Genomic DNA, 22,917 nt, shown 5'->3' with positions numbered 1-22,917 from the left:
TTCCTCAAGAGAGCCTAAAGAAGGTGCTCAGAACAAAATTAAATTTTAATCTATGCAAATTTTCAAAGTATGAGCCTCAGTTTTCTTATTTGATTAAGAGAGGTATTCATAATATCTACCTCATGAGAATGTGATGAAGATTAAAGGTAATGGTGTGCGGAAAATGCTTTGTAAATGAAGATATTATTGTAACTCAGTTCTCCATAAGAATTGGATAGGAAATTATTACAAACTATCAGCTGAAGAATGATGAGGTTCATAAATTTGGAAGGGAGAGCTTTATTTTTCAAAAAGGGCTACAGCCTTCAGGGGGGCCATGGAAGCATAGCCTCTGGCGAGAAGCTGGAAACAGGCACTTTGAAGGTTAGAAGAGACAGGGATTTATGCTGAATGGAGTGGCAGAATATACATATACTCACCAAGCTACATCCGTGAATATTTATGAGATGGGAAACCTGCGCGTGTGCAATTGAGCCTCATGCTTCTCCATGGGTCCCATGTTCAAAAAATGGTGGCACTGAAAGTGTGATCTCGGGGTGAAGTTTTCAGGACTCTGATGTCAAAAGGTGAAGCAGAGGACAGGAAAACCCTCACTGTGCCTCTTCCGTAGTTGGCCAGAACTGCTCTGTGGTCGGTGGTCGCTTATTAGGAAGGAATGTTGTTCAGCTGTGTACAAACCGTACAAAGCGAGGGGCAGCAGCCCCACCTTTGGTTGAAGTCAGTGGTGGCATCTTTGAAAGGCCTGGTTTCTGTTTACCCCTAGGGAAGAAAATCAAATGGCAGTTAGAGAGGGAGAGGATATAACTAGGCATGTCCAGCCTCTCATCCTGTATTAGTCAGTTTTTAGGCTGTAGATAAGTACATACCCGAGACTGGGAAGATAAATAGGTTTTTATTTATTTACTTATTTATTTTGAGATGGCGTTTTGCTCTTTCATCCAGGGTGGAATGGAGTTTTGCTCTTTCATTCAGGCATGATCTTAGCTCATTGTAACCTCTGCCTCCCAGGATCAAGTGATCCTCCCACCTGAGCCTCCCAAGTAGCTGAGATTACAGGCATGTGCCACCATGCCTGGCTAATTTTTGTATTTTTAGTAGACACAGGGTTTCGCCATGTTGGCTAGGCTGGTCTCAAACTCCTGACCTCAGGTGATCCATCTGCATCGGCCTCCCAAAGTGCTGGGATTACAGGTGTGAGCCACCGCACCCAACTAGTAAGTAGGTTTAGTGAAGCTTTGCAATCATGGCAGAAGGTGAAAAGCGCTTCTTACATGGCAGGGGCAAGAGAGAATGAGAGCCAAGTGAACGGGGTTTCCGCTATAAAAGTATCAAATCTTGTGAGACTTATTCACTACCAGGAGAACGGTGTGGCGGGGAAACCGCCCCATGATTCAGTTATCTCCCGCCAGTGCCTCCCACAACACGTTGGAATTACAGGAGTACAATTCAAGATGAGACTTGGTGGGGACACAGGGCCAAGCCATATCTCACCCCATTATGGCCAGGAACTCAGTTTTGAAGGTTCTTGGCCAACAGGGAGTCTTTTCAGTCAGTCGTGGGGCTTAGACTTTTATGTTTATCTCTCAAAACAAACCCTAAATATTGTCTGGTAGCACAGAGGAACTTGTTAAAATGCAGATCCCCAGATTTCACCTCTAGATTGAGTAGTAGGCATAGAATCGTGACTGATTCTGATGAGAGGCACTTGGAAGCACTCAGCCTATTTTTGTTGAATGAAATGAAGTGGATGTGAATTGAAATTGGAAGGATGAGTGAGGCTTTGAACAGTTCTGAAGGATGACTAGAATGAGGTAGGCGAGGCATGTTCTAGACTCAGAGGCCTGCACAAACCCCTGACGATACAGAGGGTTTGAAGAACAGTGTGTGGCCTGGTGTGTCCTCATGTGCCAAGGGGCATCATGGGAGATGAGACTGCAAAGGTAATTTGGAGTCTGATCTTAGAGATCTATAATAATAAAGGTTTGGAGAATTCCAAAAGAATTCTCTCATGATGTCCTTCATAGCAGTATAATTTTCCTGAAAGATGTCTTGGAGAGACAAGAGCCTGGAGACAGGGTGGCTAGCGGGAGGCTACTGAGCAGTTGAGCAAGAGCGACAGTTGGAATAAAAGGTAGGGGACAGAGACACTGGGACGTGGTGGGGTTGCATGACCAGGGCTTGGCAGCTGAGTGGTATAGGAGGGAAGCAAGAAGAGAAGGGGGCAGGGAGGGTCACAGTCTGAGTAACTGCCCTGGGCAGAGACAAAAACATAGCAGAATTGGTCTGAATGTGTTCAGTTCTCTAGGTGATGTTCTGAAGTCTTGTGGTTTGGGGTCTGTCACTACCTCTGAACACACTCAACATGCTCTGGCGAATCAACTCTTGCTTGGACCTTTTTCTCCTGCTGTTGCCAAGACATCAGCAAGGCCCACTGAGTCCAGTGACAGCCCCTTCCTCTTAAAGGAGATTGCCAGCTACTTTCAAAGGAATGGGGGTTCTAATTTTTTGGGTACTCCTTTCTCATTTGCATCCTCATGGCAACAGGGAACACACAGCTTGCTCTTGCCTACAGCTCTGAGATTTAAGATTCGCGGGGCTGCTGGGTGGGCAGTTTTCGAAGACAGCCTTTAGTTTTCGTGTTCTTTTTCCTTCTTGGCCCAGAACAACTAGTTAAATGCAGGAAATTAAGATCAAATCATCCGAGTATTCATGCACTAAATCCCATTAGAGAGACAATCTCTAAGCCCTGATTATTTTGTTCTTAAGCTGTCTTCATGCATAAATATACAGCACTGCCAGAATCGAATGGTGTTTATTACAAGCTCATTTGAGAGTGGTGCTGATATGAAGCAGTTACATTGTCTGCTACAGAGTAGATGCTGAATTCTATATGGGAGGTGTTCCGGTTTCCATGTTTCTGACTGTTGGGAGCAGGTGGAGTAGGAGGTCATTGTTAGGTAAAAGCTCACTAAAGAGATGCTTCTTCCTGCTGACAAAAGCCAACTAAAACACTTTTCTCATTACAAGTTGAATTTAAGGCACAAATCAGAAAGTAGGCTGAGCTACTCAAAGATAAAAGATTCCCAGGATAATGTGCATTTAGTAGCAGGAACTTTGCAAAGTATATTGGAGAGGAGAAACCTCCATAGCAATATAATGAATAAAAGTAGTACTTGAAGTGCTTCTTACAGAATATGAGATTTATATCTCTGTGGGTATTTTGCCCTAGGCACTGTCAAAACAGATGCAATCAGGTTCTGATCTGTAGCAGTTTACAGTCTAAGAATAAGACAGAAGTATATACAGAGAATTGTCTTAGACTGTTCAGGCTGACATGACAAAATACCATTGACTGGGTGGCTTAAACAACAGACATTTATTTTTTCACAGCTCTGGAGGCTAGAAGTCTGAGATCAGGGTGCCAGCAGAGTTGGGTTCTGGCGAGGTCTCTCTTGGCTTGTAGACAGCTGCCTTCTTGTGTTCTCACAAGACAGTGCTGTGTCTTCACACAATGGACATTCCTCTTCTTGTTGATCAAACCCAATTTCAGTCCAGTATTGGCAGCCATATATTTCATAGGAAATGAGGTTTCCCTCCAGCCCAAGGGGGTCTTCTTCAATAATCTAAGTCAACTCAGTATATCATGTTATATGTAAAATTTTCGTTGTTGCAAAATAAGTAGCACTCAAATATACATTTCCTCTGTAGAAGGCAATTTACTTCTATAGAAGGGTGCGGGCTCACAGATGGAACAATGACAAGTGCACACCTCGACAAGGGGTACTTATTCCTGATGGAGGTCACTCCTACTGCTGTGTTGGTCCTCTATTGGCTAGGGTTAGACCGCACAGTCTAGTCAAATTCTGATTGGGACCAGAGGTACGAGCCAGAGTGGCGGGGTGGGTAGTTTGGTGGGAAGGATGGTTACGGGCAGGTCAGAGCAGGTAGCTGGGGTCAAAGCAGGTGATCAGAGCAGGTGACTGAAGCAGGTGACTGGAACAGATGACCAGAGCAGGTGACTGGAGCAGGTGACCAGAGCAGGTGACCAGAGCAGGTGACCACAGCAGGTGACCACGGCAGGTGACTGGGATGAGATAGGACAGGGCAGGGGACTGGGGAACAGATGTGAACCACTGATTAGAACTGGTGGAAAAGGTTGTTTACTAAAACTACAAGGAAGTTAAACTTTAAAATAGAGAATTAAAGAATAAGAGAGCTGAGCATACTGACACACTGATTCTTTGAAGAGAAACTTGGAGTTCACTATATCTAACAATCACATGTGACTATTTCATAACTCCTGTTCTGAGTACTGCCTCGTCCCCACACCATTCTCAAATGAACTTGTAATAAACATCATTTGATTCTGGCAATGCTATAGATTTAGGAATATGAAGAAGCCATCCAGTGACTGCTTTTGGTGTAGGTTGGAATTATGGGTTGAATTGTCTCTCCTACAAAAACATGCTGAAATCCTAACCTTTGGCACCGGTGAATGTGATATTTGGAAACAGGATAGTTGCAAGTGTACTTAAGTTGAGATGAGGTCACTAGAGTGGGCCCTAATCCAACATGACTGGTGTCCTCCTAAGAAGAGGAAAATGCCATGTGAAGATGCAGACACAGGGACAATGCTACGTGATCATGGAGGCAGAGATTGGAATGCTGCACCTACAAGCCAAGGAATGCCAAGGGTTGCCAGCAGCCATCAGAAGCTGGGAGAAAGCTACGGAACAGAGCCTCCCCTAGAGTCTTCAGAGACAGCATGTCTTTGCTGACACCTGGATTTGGCCTTCTGGCCTCCAGAACTGTGAGAGCATAAATATCTCTTGTTGAGGCCACCCAGTTTGTGCTATTTTGTCATGGCCACCCCAGAAAAAGAATAAAAAAAGAGCTGATTAATGACACAAGAAGAGAAACAGCTGGGAACTTCTGGAAACATTTCCTCCCATTCCCTTTTAGAAAGGGCATCATGATGGGGCATTTCTTCTGCTGTTTTTGTCCATCATGATTTTGGTGCATGGAGTGGCTGCAGCCATCTCAAAACTGCAAGGGGACAAGGCTGAGGACAAACGTCAACATTCAGGGCCCTGGTAGAACTGAAGGTACAGGATCATGATGATGCCATTGAGCCGTCAAATTATCCTGGAGTCACTGGATTTTCTATTGTGTGAGATAATAAATTGGCTCTTTCCTTGTACCACTTTCAGTTAGGTTTTCTGTTATCTGCCTACAAAACGTCTTTGATACATCAAGGGTTAGTGGTGTCTAGAGGAAATCACTGAGGTCAGGAAATCTTTTGTCTTCTACCAGCTGCTGACCATGGTCATCAATCCCAATAAGTCCTATGCAGAGAAGATGCTTTCTGAAAATGCACACCCTTTATTACTAGCCAGTCCCAAATTCCTTTAAAAGCTTCTTACCTGGTGAAGTAGCTGGGTCCCATACAAGCCTTGCGGTCTTACTGGGCTTTGTACATGTTATCCAACCGAGAAACACTCTCCCCCACTACAGTCTCCTCCACCTAGCTACTCTCTGCCCACCCTCTAGGTTTCAGCTTCAATACCATTGCCTTGAGAAGTCTCTACTGATTCCCAAGTCAGCCCCTCTAATGGCTTTCCGGGTACCTTGGACTTGCTGTGTCTTAGCATGTGCTACATTGTACTGTAATTGCCTGTTTACTGTTGCTGTCTCCCACTAGACTCTTGAGGGCAGATATTCTGAACGTCCCGTTTACTGTTGCATGCTCAGTCTAATACAAAGCCTGACTCACAGTAGGCACTTGATATATGTGTGTACAGGTAATAAAATAAAAAGACATGGCAGTGTCAACAGTCTGTAATTTAGAATTAATCTATATTTGGTCTAGGGCCATGAAAAAATGGGAGCTGGGCTGGGAGCAGTGGCACTTGTTTGTAGTCCCAGTGCTTGGGAGGCTGAGGTGGAAGGATCCCTTGAACCCAAGAGTTCTGTGCCACCCAGACTGACGAATCTGCACTGTTTGGCATCAATATGCTACCCTCCCAAAGAACAGGGAACCACCAGGTTGCCTAAGGAAGGGTGAACTGGCCCAGGTCAGAGATGGAGCAGATCAAAACGCTCATGCAGATCACTAGTGGGATTGTGCCTGTGAATAGTTGCAGCCCTCCAGCCTGGGCAACGCAGTGAGACCCTGTCTCTAAGAAACAAAGAGAAAAGAAAAAGGAAAGGGAGTTAGGCAGGGCTTTGACAAAACACAAAAGCAAGCCAGACAATCTTTGACCCCGGCCTTGGGCTCCTAAACTGGGATTCTTCCACACTTACTCCCTTTTATTTTCCTCCCTTTTACTTCTCTTTTCAGTTCTCCTGAACGTTCTCTAGGTCTGGGCCTTAATGGGTACTTACCAGTTAAAAAAAAGAAATGATAATGGGTTACATAGGAGTGGCCAATGTGTCTATTACTTCTAGGGAAAAAACACAATGTTTTAAGTACCTGTAAAGACAATATGTTTCTAGAAAGCCCCTAAAAAATTAGTACCAAGAATTTACAATCCGGCAGGAAGCAGGAAGCAAGTGTCAAGTGAGACTCTGAGTACCTTTATAATAGAGTAGGCGGTTTTTGCCTTCTTTGGGTTCAGTAAGAACTTTTGGGCGATTATCCCATCTTTGATACTTGAAAACATTTTCCAGGAGTGTTCTTCATGTGGTTTACTCTAAGGTCAGTCTAAGGTCATTCATTCCTTTTAAGGCTGGCCAAGCATTTGTTTTGCAGATTTTTCTTCTTAGAAGAATTTAGGCAGTGTTAAGTATAATAATTCCAACTAATTTTTTTTCTATATGAGGAAGGTTAGTCATTCCACAAACATTTGGGCACTTCCACATATACACCAAATACCGTGCTAAGCACCTGCTGCTCTTACCCAGTGCCACAGTCCACCACGCAGGGAGGCAGGAACAGACTCAAGCCCTATCCTACAAGATTTTATAGTTCAGTAGGGGAGATAGACTACAAATACATAAATATAAAAATATAATACTTTGCTTTAAGGGTTAGGAATGAAGCCAACAGATTGTTGAGACAGAGGATAAAGTACCGGTAGGGAACCTAGTCAGCGTGATCAGGAACAACTTCCCTCTCAAGGTGACATTTAAGTCAAGACTTAAAGGATGAGAAAGGCGCCAAGCATCGGAAATGGGGTTACGTTCATGTAACTCAAAAATAAACCCCAATCTCTCCAACAGCAAGGTTGGACGTGTGGGGGCCAAGAAGCCTAACTGCCAGCACTAAAGATGGCGCGCCAGGGGGCGGGGCGTATGCGCTTCTTGATTGGCCGACCGGGGAGTGACGTCACGTGCTGGCCGCCGAGCATCCGGGCTCCTGGCGGCGGCGCTGCGGAGGCTCGCGGGAGACGCGGCGCGCGGGGCGAGCGGGCGGCCGAGCGGACAGCGGCTGGGCGCTCTCGGGCGGCCGGCGGGGCCGAGCGCCGCGCGTCCCGAGCATGGCGGGCTCCCTGCCTCCCTGCGTGGTGGACTGTGGCACCGGGTAAGAGCCGCTCGGCGCCCACCCCCGCTCCTCCGCGGCCCCGCTCCGGGCGCCCGGCGTCCACCTCACCTGGAGGTCGACCTGCGTTGTCGCCCCGGGCTTGACCCGGCGACCACCTGGGCAGGTGGGGCGCCGGCCGCGGCTTCCCTCCCAGCTTTGCCTTGACGTCGCAAAACCCCTTGTTCTCCGCCGGGAAGGGCCACGAGAGGAGAAGCACGGAGGGGAGGGACGCGATGCCCACTCTGAGGGAGCCCGGCGCTCCTCGCTTCCCCCCCACGTGCCCGGGTCCCTGGACCCGCAGCCCGGCTCCGGCCGCCGCCGGGGTGGCCACCCTGAGGGGCGCGGGGAGCGCCGGACCTCTTGGGAATATTCGCCCCCGTGAGGCACACGCTGCAGATCCTTTAACGTCACTCACCTGCTAGCGAACGGTGTCCCTGCCTTCCAGCGTTCTCAGCGCTGGCCCTCGTTCTGTGCCCGCATGTGTGTGTCATTCCCCCTGGCTGATGGTTCTTTACCACCTACGTGTGGAGAGAATTGCATCCATCTCCCAACTTGACACCTTTTTTACTGCCCTCTCTGCTCGTTTCCAGTATGAAATGGCACACTCAGAACAAGCTGTCGCTTTGGTTTGCATAGAGTTGCCTTTTCGCCTAAAAATGATGTGTTTAAAAAGACTCCATTTTGAAAAACACCCTAAATTTGGGAAAGCATGTTTGTGGAATTGGGGTAGAGGTTTTTAACTTTTTGAATGTGACCTCTTCTTTCGATGCCGTTAAGATGTTGAAGAGAGACCTTAGGAAATGGCCTGAAATATCAGTGGCACAAGTTAGCTGGTTATAGTAAGGTGATCGCCGAATCCATTTAGCTGGTAGTTTGGGGATACAAGCTTGCCTGCTTGCATTTTGGATGTAGTGCTTAGTAAAATAGCCTGGAAGTAAATTTGGTCTCTTACAGGTTTTTTTTTTTCAAGAAGGGATTTTAATCGTTTTTGCCACAAAATGTTCCATGGCATGTTCACCTTACCCTTGATTCTTTTCTACAGAAAAATGCACTTGGTTTGGTTTCCTTGACAACCTTGTGGGGGTGCTTTCTTTAATTTGCTACAGTCCATCTCCTACTGATAGTTCTTTCCTTTTGCTGCCGAAGCGACCAGAATTGGTTGCAGGCTGGAAAAATCTGCCTCTTTGCTTGTGTGAATTCTTTTAAAAATCACATCGTGTCAAGCTCTATAGCTCTTTATTTTAGAACTTGCTTTTCTAACCTAAAAAGCCAAAATCAGCGTTGTTGATATAACTTCCCTCTCCCAGTTATTGGCTCCCCTAATTCATGCTCTCCCCCTATGGGTTCACCCCATGTCTCCTCAGATCTAGTTGTGCCAAGGGTGAAACCAGCATGTGAAAATATTTTTCATTTCCACATTCGCATGTGAGATTTTTGCTTTGTGTTATTGGTCTTGCAGAGCGATTGAAATATAAAGGATTTCTTGGTAGAAGAAATAAAATAATGCTCACAGAGTTGCCATGCTTTTAATATTAGTTAAATCATGGACCTTACTCATCATTCTTGCTATAAATACCCAAAATGTCGTGCTCAGTTTTGACCTTTTGAGGTAAGTGATTGATGTAACTTGGCTAACTTGGAGAGTCAACGTCTATAGATCATTATTTTGTGGCCCAAAGTTGCACTTCAGATGTTGGTGTTAAAATTTAGAAACAGTGGCAGGGAATCCTCGTATGAATTCCCCATATCCAGTGTATGGCCAGAAGGAGCCTGAAAGAGCCGGAAGTTACCAACTTGAGCACATCAGTAGTTCTTATGTTTCCCAGAGAGCTAAAATGATTTTTGGATTGAGTTTTGCCTCCAAATAGGACAAAAAGTGGTAAAATTCAGATAAAAATAACCAAGCCAAAGGAAAAGAACGAACCTGGAAAGTCACCCTACATTCGACCTTAGTCTTTCTGACAGCATCATAGTTATGTAATTCCTGTCATCAGAAATCATGAGAAATACCTGTTTCTTGGGTGAAAAAAGCCTTTTTTGCAGTAATGAATTGTAAAAGAAACATTAATCATCATGGGCACTAATGATTTATTGGACAGCATGATAAACAGTATTTTTTACAAATAAATTTCATCCCATTATCTTTGAATTCTCCTCTGGTAAACCCCAGAACAAACTGAGTGAGCACTGGTGTGCTGGGGGCCAGGATAATATGGACAGAGGGATCTGCTGGATCCAAAAATAAAGCTTCGTCTATTTAAAGGGATGACTAGGCTGTGAGTTTTGAGAGAGTATTTCACAACTCCAGTCTCACTTCTCTGAGCCAGACTTTTTAAATGAAGGCTTTTGCATTTTTCAACTTTTTTTTGAAATAATTTCAAATCTACTGAAAGCTGGAAGAGAACAAAAAACTACTATGTACTCTTCTTCCAGTTTTACCAACTGTTAACATTTGCTTTGTCACTCTATGTCCGTACATATTATTACTTGCCTGTACTGTTTGAGAGTAAGTTGCAGACATCATATCCTTTTATACCGAAATACTTCAATGTGTACTTTCTGAGGACACATTTTCTCTTCTAGAATCACATGCCAATCATCAAAATCAGTATATATATGTTAACTATATACAGTAGTATCCTATATACAGTACAGATTCATGTGAATGGTCCCATTTATGTCTTTTATGGAATATCACCCATGAAAGACCTCTCCCATTGAACATCACATGTTGTGTCTGGTGGTTATCGTGTCTTTTTTTTTTTTTTTTGAGACGGAGTTTCGCTCTTTTTACCCAGGCTGGAGTGCAATGGCGCGATCTCGGCTCACCGCAACCTCCATCTCCTGGGTTCAAGCAATTCTCCTGCCTCAGCCTTCCGAGTAGCTGGGACTACAGGCGTGCGCCACCATGCCCAGCTAATTTTTGTATTTTTAGTAGAGACGGGGTTTCACCGTGTTGACCAGGATGGTCTCGATCTCTTGACCTCGTGATCCACCCGCCTCGGCCTCCCAAAGTGCTGGGATTACAGGCTTGAGCCACCGCCCCCGGCCTATCGTGTCTTTTAAGTCTCATCTAATATGGAGTAATTCCTTAACCTTTTTTTTTTGTCTTTCAAGATGTTGACATTTTTGACAGCCAGTTGTTACCTGGTGTTTCCCTGTGATAGATATAGGATATGTGTATTTGTCAGGACTACCACAGAAGTCCTCTTGATCCTTCTTAGTGCATCCCATCAAAAGGCAAAGGATAGGGACTTGCCTTGTTCTTGATGAAGTTCACTTGGATCATTTGGATGTCCACAAAGTTTCTTCATCGTTCAGTTACTGTTTTCCTTTGTAATTAATAAGGTTTCTTCACTGTTCAGTTACTGTTTTCCTTTGTAATTAATTCTCCCATTTGTGGGGAAATAGTTTATATACATACTCTGTTCTTTTTTTTTTTTTTGACTCTGTTGCCAAGGCTGGAGTGTAGTGGCATGATTTTGGCTCACTGCAACCTCCACCTCCCGGGTTCAAGCGATTCTCCTGCCTCAACCTCCCAAGTTGCTGAACTACAGGCATGTACCACCATGCCTGGCTGTTTTTTTTGTATTTTTAGTAGATATGGGGTTTCACCGTCTTAGGCAGAATGGTCTCAATCTCTTGACCTCGTGAACCATCCACCTTGGTCTCCCAAAGTGCTGTGATTACAGGTGTGAGCCACTGTGCCCGGCCCATTGGTGATTGGTGCCTGAATTGCTTATTATGGTGATGGTTGCAAAATGGGTGATTTTTAAACTCTAGTATTCTGTCTCCATTTATTAGTTAACATTTTATCCTAAGGGAGAACTTTTCCTAGCCCTCATTTGTTTATTGTCTGTATGAGCTGGCATTCTGTTCAAAGAGTTACCCATTATGCCGTCCCTATTGTTGTCAGTGGGTTAGTGTCTGTTGTCGCCACGATTTGTTTTGATGCTTAAATTGTCTCAGATTTGGCCGAGTGAAGCTCGTTCTGGCTGGCTCCCATGTTCTATATTTTTTATTTATTTAGTTTTTGAGATGGAGTCTTACTCTGTCGCACAGGCTGTAGTGCAGTGGTGTGATCTTGGCTCACTGCAACCTCCGCTTTCCAGGTTCAAGTGAATTCTCCTGCCTCAGCTTCCTGAGTAGCTGGGATTACAGAGGGCATACCACCACGCCTAGCTGTTTTTTTTGTATTTTTAGTAGAGATGAGGTTTTGCCATGTTGGCCAGGCTGTTCTTGACCTCCTTACCTCAGGTGATCCACCCACTTTGGCCCCTAAAGTGTTGAGATTACAGGCATGAGCCACTGCACCTGGCCTTCCATGTTCTTTAGACATGTCTTCATTTTTTGAGCATTCTGCTGTTAGCAAAAGAATGCAAGGATATCTTTTTGTATTTTTTGCCTGAGTATCTGTGGGTTAGATTTTTAGAAATGGGATTTCTGGCCGGGCGCGGTGGCTCAAGCCTGTAATCCCAGCACTGTGGGAGGCCGAGGCGGGTGGATCACGAGGTCAAGAGATCGAGACCATCCTGGTCAACATGGTGAAACCCCGTCTCTACTAAAAATACAAAAAATTAGCTGGGCATGGTGGCGCGTGCCTGTAGTCCCAGCTGCTCAGGAGGCTGAGGCAGGAGAATTGCCTGAACCCAGGAGGCGGAGGTTGCGGTGAGCCGAGATCGTGCCATTGCACTCCAGCCTGGGTAACAAGAGCGAAACTCCGTCTCAAAAAAAAAAAAAAAAAAAAAAAAAAAGAAAGAAATGGGATTTCTGGGTTAGAGGACAAATGCATATGTAATTTTGCTAGGCAATGTCAAATTCCACTCGTTAGTGTGCATTCTCACCAGTAATGTGTGAGGATACTTGTGTCTTACAGACTCACCAATAGAGCTTATTGCCATTTTGTAAATTTACCAACCTAGAAGAAATGATAACTTAGTAGCTTTGTTTTGTGTTGCTGTACCAGAATACCACACAGTAGATAATTTATTTATTTATTTATTTATTTTTTGGAGACGGAGTTTCGCTCTTGTTACCCAGGCTGGAGTGCAATGGCGCGATCTCGGCTTACCGCAACCTCCACCTCCTGGGTTCAAGCAATTCTCCTGCCTCAGCCTCCTGAGTAGCTGGGACTACAGGCACACGCCACCATACCCAGCTAATTTTTTGTATTTTTAGTAGAGACGGGGTTTCACCGTGTTGACCAGGATGGTCTTGATCTCTTGACCTCGTGATCCACCTGTCTCGGCCTCCCAAAGTGCTGGGATTACAAGTGTGAGCAACCGCGCCCGGCAGATAATTTATTTTATTATTATTATTACTGTTGTCTTTTGAGATGGAGTCTCACCCACTGGCCCAGCCTGGAGTGCAGTGGTGTGATCTCAGCTCACTGCAACCTCTGCCTCCCAGGTTCAAGTGATTCTCCTGTCTCAGTCTCCGCTTCCCCTCATCCCCCAGTAACTGGGATTGCAGATATGAGCCACCACGCCTGGCTAACTTTTGTATTTTTGTAGAGACAGGGTTTCACCATGTTGACCAGGCTGGTCTCGAACTCCTGGACCTCAGGTGATCCTCCCGCCTCGGCCTCCCAGCGTGCTGAGATTACAAGCAGAGTAGTGAGGGTGACAGCAGTTCATTGGAGCGAGCATCCTCCAAAGTTCTACGGAATGGCTGAGGACTTTGATTGTACATTGTTATTTGTTTGATTTAACTTCTTTATTTTTATTTTGAGACAGGGTCTTACCCTGACCCCATTTCCCCTCCCTGCCCCCTTCAGATGGAGTTTTGCTCTTGTTGCCAGGCTGGAGTGCAGTGGCAAGATCTCAGCTGACTGTTGTCGCCACGATTTGTTTTGATGCTTAAATTGTCTCAGATTTGGCCGAGTGAAGCTCATTCAGGCTGGCTCCCATGTTCTTTATTTTTTATTTATTTATTTTTTGAGATGTAGTCTTGCTCTGTTGCCCAGGCTGTAGTGCAGTGGTGTGATTTTGGCTCAAGTGATTCTCCTGCCTCAGCCTCCCAAGTAGTTGAGATTACAGGTATGTGCCACCATGCCCGGCTAATTTTGTATTTTTAGTAGAGGTGGTTTTTCTCCATGTTGGTCAGGCTGGCCCTGAAATCCTGTCCTCAGGTGACCCACCCGTCTCAGCTTCCCAAAGTGCTGGAATTACAGGTGAAAACCATCGTGCCTGGCTTTTTTTTTTTTTTTTTAATAGTCATTCCAGATATTGTGAGGTTCATTTTTACAGGAAGTCCCTTGCCCTCCCAAAAGCCACCCTACTTCTCTCTCAGGAGAATGGCCCAGTTCTCTCCCAAGTGCACAAAGCAGAGGTGACAGCATTGCTTTCATGTAAATTATATAATGCAAAATTTAAAAAATCTCCTTAATGCTTTTTTTTAAATGTATTTTTAAATTTTTTCTTTTTTTTTCTTCCCCCACCCCCAAAAAATATTTTTAAGGTAATGCTTTTTTTTTTTAGTTTGAATGATCAGCCATCATGGTTCCCATTTTTGCCCCTGGCTTGAGATGTATGAAGGCTTTTGGTTTCCCTGGAAGTGGGTGAAGGTAGGGAGGCAGCCAGGGCATACCTGTATACTGACTTGAGACCAGTTCAGTAAAAGTGCACACCTTAAAGAAAAAAAAAGTTTATTTGGTTCACAGTTCTGGAGGCTTTGGAGTCTTAAAGCATGGTGCCAGCATCTAATGAGGCCCTACGTGCTGTGTCATCCCATGGCAGATGGATGGGCAGGAGTGGGTGAGATTGAGAGCACGAGAAAGGGCTGAACTTCATATTTTAACAATCCACTTTCATGATTATGGTAAGAATCCTTACATTTATTTTTTTCTGTCTCTTCATTTCTCTAACTTTTCTCTGGGGTTTGGTCTTTTGCTTCTTTATTTTTAGAAGTTCTTCATGTATTAGGGTCTGTTGGGGTTTTGCAGACCACTCCCAGTTACAGTGATTTGCTAGGAGGAATGACAGGACTACAGTGAAAATGTACAAAGTGAAAGCAGCCAAGGGAAAAGACATGGGGTGGAGCTTGGAGTAAACCGAGGCAAGCTTCCCGAGCCCTTTCCCAGTGCAGGCACCCAAGCTGCACTTAATTCCTCCAGCATCAGGTTGTGACACCTCTTGTGCAATGCTCTGCACCAGGGAAGCTCCTCAGAGACACACTGTCCAAGGTTTTCATTGGGGGCTTGTCATGCAGGCAGCCTGTGCATAGCATGTGCCAGTCAGAGACGGGGTTTCTCCACGTCCCAGAAGGAAAGCAAGGCATTGGCATAAACCACATTGCTTGCCACTCTAGGGACAGTGAACTCTTAGCATTTAGGGAATAGTGGGAACCCCCAAACTCCAAGATCCTAGATGCCAGCTAAAGGCCATTCCGCTAAGCAGGACTTTCTAAGGGACAGCAGTCTCAGGTCCATTAACTCTTCTGCACATAGAGAATATTAACCCTCGGTATACGTTACAAGTATACTTCCCCTATTTATCATTTGTCTTTTACCATGCAGAGTTTGTTTTCTTTAGACAGTTGGATTTTTTCATCTTTATTATTTCTAGATTTTGAGTCATAGTTAAGAAGGTTTTTTTTTATTTCCAGTTTACATGGTGGTTTCATTTCTTTTTTTTTTTTTTTTTGAGACAGAGTCTCACTCTGTCGCCCATGCTAGAGTGCAGTGGTGCAATCTCCACTCACTGGAACCTCCACCTCCCAGGTTCAAGCAATTCTGCCTCAGCCTCCCTAGTAGCTGGGACTATGGGTGCATGCTGCCACATCACACTAATTTTTGTATTTTTAGTAGAAACTTGGTTTCACCATGTTGGTCAGGCTGATCTCGAACTCCTGACCTTGGGTGATCCCCCTGCCTTGGCCTCTCAAAGCTCTGGGATTACAGATGTGAGCCACTGTGCCTGGCTGGTAGTTTTTTTTTTAATCGTTTCATTTTTAAAATTTAAATCTCTAATTCATTTGGAAATTATCCTGAGTTAAGGTATGAAGAAAGAACCCAGTTGGATCAATTTTTGTGCGTGTGTGGCTATGGCTGTCTTGTTTATCAACATAATATGGAAAAAACCTAGTGACTGGAGATGCTTCCTTTTTCATATGCTATATTTGTCTAGGCAATTGTGTTTATTTCTGGATTTTGTATTGTGTTGTGTTAGTCTATTGGTCTGCTCATAATAGCAGCACTACACAGTTTTAATTAGTGAGGCTATTTAGAATGATTTCATTTCTAATGATGCCGGCTTCCCCTACCCATCTAATTATTTTTTAGGGCTGTCCCATACATTCTTGCTGGTTGTTCCTCCAAGTGGTCTTTATTATCAGCTTCTCAAGTTCTGGGGGAGAAAGCCTGATGGCATTTTTATTGGCATTGTATTAAACTTAAAAGTTAATTTAATGACCATCATCTTCTTTATGATACTGAGTCTTCCCATCAAAGAACATGATTCATCTCTCCATTTCTTCAAGTCTGTGTTGTGTCTTTTAGGAATATTGTGGTGTTTCTGTAGGTAGATTTCTTGTTAACTTTATTTATATCTGTGTATTTGATTTTTTTTTTTTTTGCTATCATAAATGGTGCCTTCTCTTTCATTTTATCTTCTGTTGTTTTTGAATATGTGAAGACTGTTAGGTTTTTCATTCCTAGACTACATGCTGGTTTTTCATGGTAGTTATTCATTTTATAACCTTCTGCTTTATAGAATGCTCACGTTATTTGTATGAATTTTTCTCTTGATCTATAGGGATTTTCAGATACAAAAACTTGTCCTTGGGCCTGGCGCAGTGGCTTATACTTGTAACCCCAAGCACTTTGGGAGGCCAAGGTGGGCAGATCACTTGAAGCCAGGAATTTGAGATCAGCCTGGCCAACATGGCAAAGCCCTGTCTCTTCTAAAAATACAAAAATGTTAGCTGGGTGTGGTGACACACACCTGTAATCCCAGCTACTCGGGAGGCTGAGACAGGAGAATCATTTGAACCTGGAAGCAGAGGTTGCAGTGAGCCGAGATCTAGCCACTGTACTCCAGCCTGGGCAATAGAGCCAGACTCCGTCTCAAAAACAAAAACAAGAACAAAAACAAAAATGTGTCATTGGCAAATAGAGATTGTTTTACCTCTTCCTTTCCATTTTTAGGGACTCTGCGTTATATTGACACAGTGCAGGGGCCAGTACCTCCAAAACAATGTTAATTTAAATCAGAGTGGGTTAGTGAGCATTATTCTTTTATCCCTGATTTTAGTGGGATAGTTCTGGCGTGGGTTTCTTTTTTTTTTTTCCCATATATTATGGTCTAAGAGGGTTTGTGAATGTTCTTTTTTTTTTTTTTTTTTTTTTGAGATGGAGGTTTACTCTCGTCGCCCAGACTGGAGTGCAGTGGCGTGATCTTGGCTCACTATAACCTCCGCCTCCTGTGTTCAAGCAATTCTCCTGCCTCAGCCTCCCAAGTAGCTGCGATTACAGGCGCTTGCCACCACACTCAGCTGATTTTTGTGTATTTAGTAGAAATGGGGTTTCACCATGTTGGCCAGGCTGGTCTCAAACTCCTGACCTCAGGTGATCCACCCACCTTGGCCTCCCAAAGTGCTGGGATTATAGGCTTGAGCCACTGCACCTGGCCTCTTTGTATTCTTTTTTTTTTTTTTTTTTTTGAGACGGAGTTTCACTCATGTTACCCAGGCTGGAGTGCAATGGCGCGATCTCGGCTCACCGCAACCCCCGCCTCCTGGGTTCAGGCAATTCTCCTGCCTCAGCCTCCTGAGTAGCTGGAATTACAGGCACGCGCCACCATGCCCAGCTAATTTTTTGTAGTTTTAGTAGAGACGGGGTTTCACCATGTTGACCAGGATGGTCTCGATCTCTTGACCTCGTGATCCACCCGCCTCGGCCTCTCAAAGTGCTGGGATTACAGGCATGAGCCACCGCGCCCGGCCCTGTATTCTTAAAAAGAAGATAGAATCTTTATTTATTTATTTTTTTGCGGTGGAGTTTCACTCTTGTCACCCAGGCTGGAGTGCAGTGGTGTAATCTCAGCCCACTGCAAACTGTGCCTCCCGGGTTCAAGTGATTCTCTTGCCTCAGCCTCCCTAGTAGCTGGGATTACAGGTGCCAGATGCCATGCCTGGCTAATTTTTGTGTTTTTAGTAGAGATGGGATTTCACCATGTTGGCCAGGCTGGTCTTGAACTCCTTACCTCAAGTGATCCACCTGCCTTGGCCTTCCAAAGTTCTGGGATTACAGGCATAAGCCACCACGCCTGGCTAGGAGATATAATCTTTGTAAGTTCAAAGTTTAATGTATCTATGTGAACTGCCTTATTAATGATGTTATTTAGGGGTTCCTTTTTTTTTTTTGTCTACCTAGTCTGTCTTGGACTAAGAATGGTATATTAAGGTCTCCTGTTATTAGTCTCCTATTAAGATCTCCTTGCATTTTTCATGGGTTCTGTTGCTGCCATATTGGTTAGCCAACTAGAAAGAACTTGTCTCTTCCGTAGAGTGGTTGATTTAGCATATCAAGTAGTTTTCTAATTGTTTTCTCAGCTGAGATCTACTTTGTCAGATATCAAGGTGTGTGATCCCTGCTTGCTTCTCATTGTGTTTATCTGATATATATATTTGTCCATCCTTTTATTATCCTTTCTGAATTGTTTGTACCCAAAATATTGTTTGATTTTGCTTTTTAGTCAATTTGAAAATGTTGGCTTTTATTGGATGACTTAAGCTCATTTATATGCATAGATAGGTGAGTTAACCATATTTGTATGTATTAATATAATTGATATATTTGGCCTCAGTTTTGCAATATTGACATATATTTAAACATAATCTTTTGCCATGTAGTCAATTTTATTTGATTTATATCTTTTTTGGTGGACATTAGGGCAGACTGTATTTTTGTGTGCTGGTTATCCTTATATATAGTCCTTTTATTTGTGGCTGTTTTCTGTTGGCTCCCAACTATGAGTAATCATGAAATTAGCTTGCATCTCTTCTTCCTGTCTTCCTTTCTCCCTTCCAGCATCTGATTTGGAAAAAAAAAAAGCCTTTTACTTCTAATAAATAAAAATTATTAGCAGTCAACAAGTTTATTGTACTTTATGTGCATTCTTTTCATGTTGTGTTGTACCTGTATTGACAGAGGACAGAGCCATAAATTACTATACTTTTTCCCTTAGAACTGCCATAAATGCTTCATTTAGGAAAAGTTCTCTGTAGCATTGATTTTACCATATGTCTTATATCCTTTTCACACTAACAGATTCTTTAATAGTTTATTGGACATACGGTGCTATAAATACATATTCACGTAGCACTACTTCCTGGAACCTCCTTCAAATGAACAAAACTAACCAAAAATAGAGAAGAAAACAGCTAAAATTCGTATCACATTTTATGAAATTTACAGAGAAGTGTGGATCCATTTGCAGGAGGATACTGAGATGTGGCATTCCTGCCCATCTCTGGTTGGTTGCAGGTATCTAAGCATAAGTTTCTGAAGGTACCACTCACAGTCCTTACGGCAGAGCTAGGAGCTGATGGATGCATAGGTCATTGCCAAAGAAGCGTATTCTTGCAGCAGCTCCTTTCCATCCTAAAATATAGTAGGGCCTGCTGGGCTGAAAGAGGGATCATGTAGTAACTGTTATTATGGTCTTTGACTTTGTGCCACTAAAGGAGAAAACCTGTGAGGATGACCAGCTTATATCTGATCGGGAATTGCTAATATCTAAGATAAGGTGTTTCCCCTTAAACCCACCTGTCCTCCACAATGAACTTTGGAATTAGATGTATCTTCAGAACAAAGGATTTAGTAGAATAAGTAAGAAAGTATACCCAAATTCAGCAAATTCTTCTTCTAAACAACCGAAGGACTACACAGTGATTTCAAGACATTGTATTCAGTGTCACTGTAAGCAGGGGGAAGAGCTGTTTTGTTCTTGAGCAAGCAGGTCCAGGGAGATGTGCTCCCATTTAAAGCTGAGTGTGAAGCAGAAAGGACCCATCATGGGATTTATGCACAGAAAATAAGGAAAGAAACAACAAGTAAAAAGAGATGAAAAAGGATACTTTGGAAAGAGTATTTCAGTAATTAGAGTGGAGTGTTTTTTTATTTTTATTTTTTGAGACAGAGTCTTGCCCTGTTGCCCAGGCTCAATCTCGGCTCACTGCAACCTCTGCCTCCTGGGCTCAAGCCATTCTCTTGCCTCAGCCTCCTGAGTAGGTAGGATTATAGGTGCCCTCTACCATGCCCAGCTAATTGTTGTATTTTTAGTAGAGACAGGGTTTTATCATGTTGGCCAGGCTGGTCTTGAACTCCTGACCTCAGGTGATCCACCCATCTCAGCCTCCCAACGTGCTGGGATTACAGGTGTGAGCCATTGTGCCCAGCTAGAATGGAATTTTAGATAAAACAAGTTTACTCTTAAATTTAGACAACATGGGCTCAATAAAACAAAAGAGCAAAGAAGTAATTTTAAAAGATTAAAGAAAGCTAAAAGCAGGACATGAAGGTTGGCTGACATCCATAAGGAAAGAAATAGAAAACAGATCATTTCAGGAATGAAAAGCATGTTGGAGGTTGCATGAGGTGTAGTACCAGTGCTTCTGAAATCTCTGACATGGAGGATCAACTTCCTGAAAGTACATTGACCACGGTAGGGAAGAACAAAGAGGTAACGGTGATTGGAAGCTGTGGGAGAGAGTCCAGAAGGAATCTGCTGTAGTCAGAGCTAGTGTTCCTGAAGAAGAGAACAGAGTGTGTGGAACGGATGTAACATTAATAAATAAAAGGCAAAGTTTTCCTGGAATATAGTGAAAGATCATGTAATATTAATATAAGGACTCACTGTGAACTGGAAGAAATTTACTGAGTCATTAAAATGGAAGCATATCCTGGTGAATTTATAAAATCTGAATGATAAAAGAATCCTACATATATTTGAGCAGGAGAAAAGCAAACAGGCCACCTGTAATGGAAAAAATAAAATCACTTTAGTCTTAAGGTGTTCAGCAATGTAATGTGCCAAAAGGTGATGAAGCAAATGCTTAAGAATGTAGGGAGACTGGGCACAGTGGCTCATGCCTGTAAACCCAGCACTTTGGGAGGCCAAGGCAGGAGGATTGCTTGAGCCTGGGGAACATAGCAAGACCCTGTCTCTCCCCTTCGCCTGCCCAAAAAACAGCAGCCAGGTGTGGTGATGCATGCCTGTAGCCTCAGTAACCTGGGTGGCTGAGGTGGGAGGATGGTGTAAATCTAGGAGTTTGAGGTTACAGTGAGCTGTGATTGTGCCACTGCACTCCAGCCTGGGTGACAAAGCAAGACTGACAAAAGAAAAATCAAAAGTAGGGGAGTTAGGGCAAGAAGGAGACAATATGATTAGATGGAAATGTCATTAAAATTCAGCATAATATGACATTTACAAATGTGCAAAAGCTCAGGAATTAATGGCATTCATAAACCTCACTAAAAATCTATTTGCAGATATAACTCAACCAACTGAAAGATGAGTCATTGAGGACTCCACAAATGGAGAGATTGAAGTATAAAGATACCGCTTGAATAATTGAATAATCTTCCTTGAAGAAATAAGCCAGAAGGCCAAAAAAAATTGAATAAATACTGACTCAACCTTAAAAATGTCAACATAATGATAACACGCTAGCAACATTTCCTGAAAGTCAGTAACATCCTGGGGGATTAGGTTAGGATTGGGCTGGGGGTGGGGAGTGGGGCAGGAGATACCATTGTGCTAATTGTTGTATCTTTCAGAATATGTAGTTAAGGAATACTGTTTTATTTTTTGAAATTGGTAAATTGAGAAGGCTATTATACTAAAAACAGACTTTGTATACCTTTGAAATGTACAAATTGAGAGGAGGAAAAGCAATAAAATAGATGATGGAGTAAAAGGGAACAGGCAACAACAAGGAATAGTACAAAAGTTAAAACAAGAATAAGACTGTTCTGTTGCACATGAGACGACCTCATCTGGCATGGACTCTCAAGTATGCTTTCTGTACTAAACCAAAACTGTACATAAAAGTCAGTCATTCAGAAAGGGATAAAAAAGTTCAAAAAAGAAAGTAAAAGGGGCCACATGTGGTGGCTCATGCCTGTAATCCCACCACTTTGGGAGGCTGTGGCAGATGGATCACTTGAGGTCAGGAGTTCAAGACTACCCTGGCCAACATGGTGAAAGCCCATCTCTACTAAAAACACACAAATTAGCCGGCATGATGGCGTGCGCCTGTAATCCAAGCTACTCAGGAGGCTGAGGCAGGAGAATTGCTTGAACCCAGGAGGTGAAGGCTGCAGTGAGTGGAGATCATGACACTGTACTCCAGCCTGGGCGACAGAGTGAGACTCTGTCTCAAAACAAACAAACAAACACAAAACTGTAGTTCACAAATATGCCAAACAAATGCACAGTAGAAGAAAACATGAGTATTATTTGAATGCAAAGCAAAAAATTTTAAATGAAACAAGGATTTAATTGTTATCTTTTTGGTTTATTTAAAAATGTTTTATTTTTATCCTTGTACTCTGGCCCTGTCAGTTAACTCTGAGTGCAAAGACCCTTTGCTTTACACATTCTAGAAAATCAACTTCTAGAGAAGGCTGAAGCTGAGGAGGAGCAAGTGCCCAGCAGTGTGGGGCAGGAGAGGCGGTCTCACCATGGTCTGAGTATTTTGGGCCATCCACACTTGCTCCTCAGCCTTCCAATTCCAGTCCCAATTCTCATTTCCGAATGAGAAAAGGTCTCAGACAAGTTAAGGGACACATGGAAGGTGATACTGAGTTTGAGGAGTTGGCTGGCAATCTGTAGGTATAGTTTTATGTATTTTTTTTTTCTTTTGAGACAGTGTCTCACACTTGCCCAGGCTGTAGTGCAGTGGTGTGATCTTGGCTCACTGCAGTCTCCGCCTCCTGGGTTCCAGCAGTTCTCTGCCTCAGCCTCCCGAGTAGCTGGCATGCACAACCATGCCCAGCTAATTTTTTTGTATTTTTGGTAGAGATGGGGTTTCACCATGTTGGCCAGGATGTGGTCTCAGTTTCCTGACCTCGTGATCCGCCCGCCTTGGCCTCGTGAAGTGCTGGCATTACAGGCGTGAGCCACTGTACCTGGCCAGTTTTATGTGTTTTTGAGAGTAGTGCTTACCTCCATCATGCTAGCTTTTGGAAGGTAGTGTTTAAAAAAAAAAGCCCAAGGAATTTTAATGTAAAGTTGATGGTCTTGAATGCTTACATATGTTTGGAAAAATTGGATTAGTATAGTTCTTCTCATTTGGGATGGAGATATATATAATACATGTATCTAAAACTGGAAGATAAATGATATGAAATTTTAGTATATAGAGGGACTTTTTTTTTTTTTTTTTTTTTT

At 43.5% G+C, this 22,917-nt stretch overlaps 1 protein-coding gene and 1 long non-coding RNA gene across 4 annotated transcripts in view; one reads left to right on the top strand and one right to left on the bottom strand.

Moving 5' to 3' along the window:
• Nucleotides 1–259: 259 nt before the first annotated feature.
• LOC116527808 lies at nt 260–8,096 on the bottom strand. Its single transcript, XR_004258743.1, has 2 exons — nt 7,592–8,096; nt 260–759 (listed from the first exon to the last, which is right to left on the bottom strand). It is a non-coding gene; the product is annotated as an uncharacterized LOC116527808 (long non-coding RNA).
• Nucleotides 7,343–22,917, top strand: part of ACTR3B (actin related protein 3B) — a 104,141-nt gene continuing 88,566 nt past the window's right edge. For 2 of the 3 annotated variants that reach the window (XM_032244931.1, XM_032244930.1), the window contains exon 1: nt 7,353–7,522. Coding sequence is in view for 1 of the 3 variants with exons in the window: in XM_032244932.1 (XP_032100823.1) it covers nt 7,479–7,522 (44 nt within the window). In the remaining 2 variants the exon portion in view is untranslated. Of the gene's footprint in view, nt 7,523–22,917 lie in introns of all 3 variants that reach the window. The other variant, XM_032244932.1, reaches the window with a different exon arrangement.

This window comes from Sapajus apella, unplaced genomic scaffold, assembly GCF_009761245.1.
Source record: "Sapajus apella isolate SASKATOON/1434 unplaced genomic scaffold, GSC_monkey_1.0 scaffold56, whole genome shotgun sequence".
In the NCBI taxonomy this organism is placed as follows: Eukaryota; Metazoa; Chordata; class Mammalia; order Primates; family Cebidae; genus Sapajus; species Sapajus apella.
Note: the sequence above shows the minus strand (reverse complement) of the source record. Positions and strands in the feature narration are given on the sequence as shown.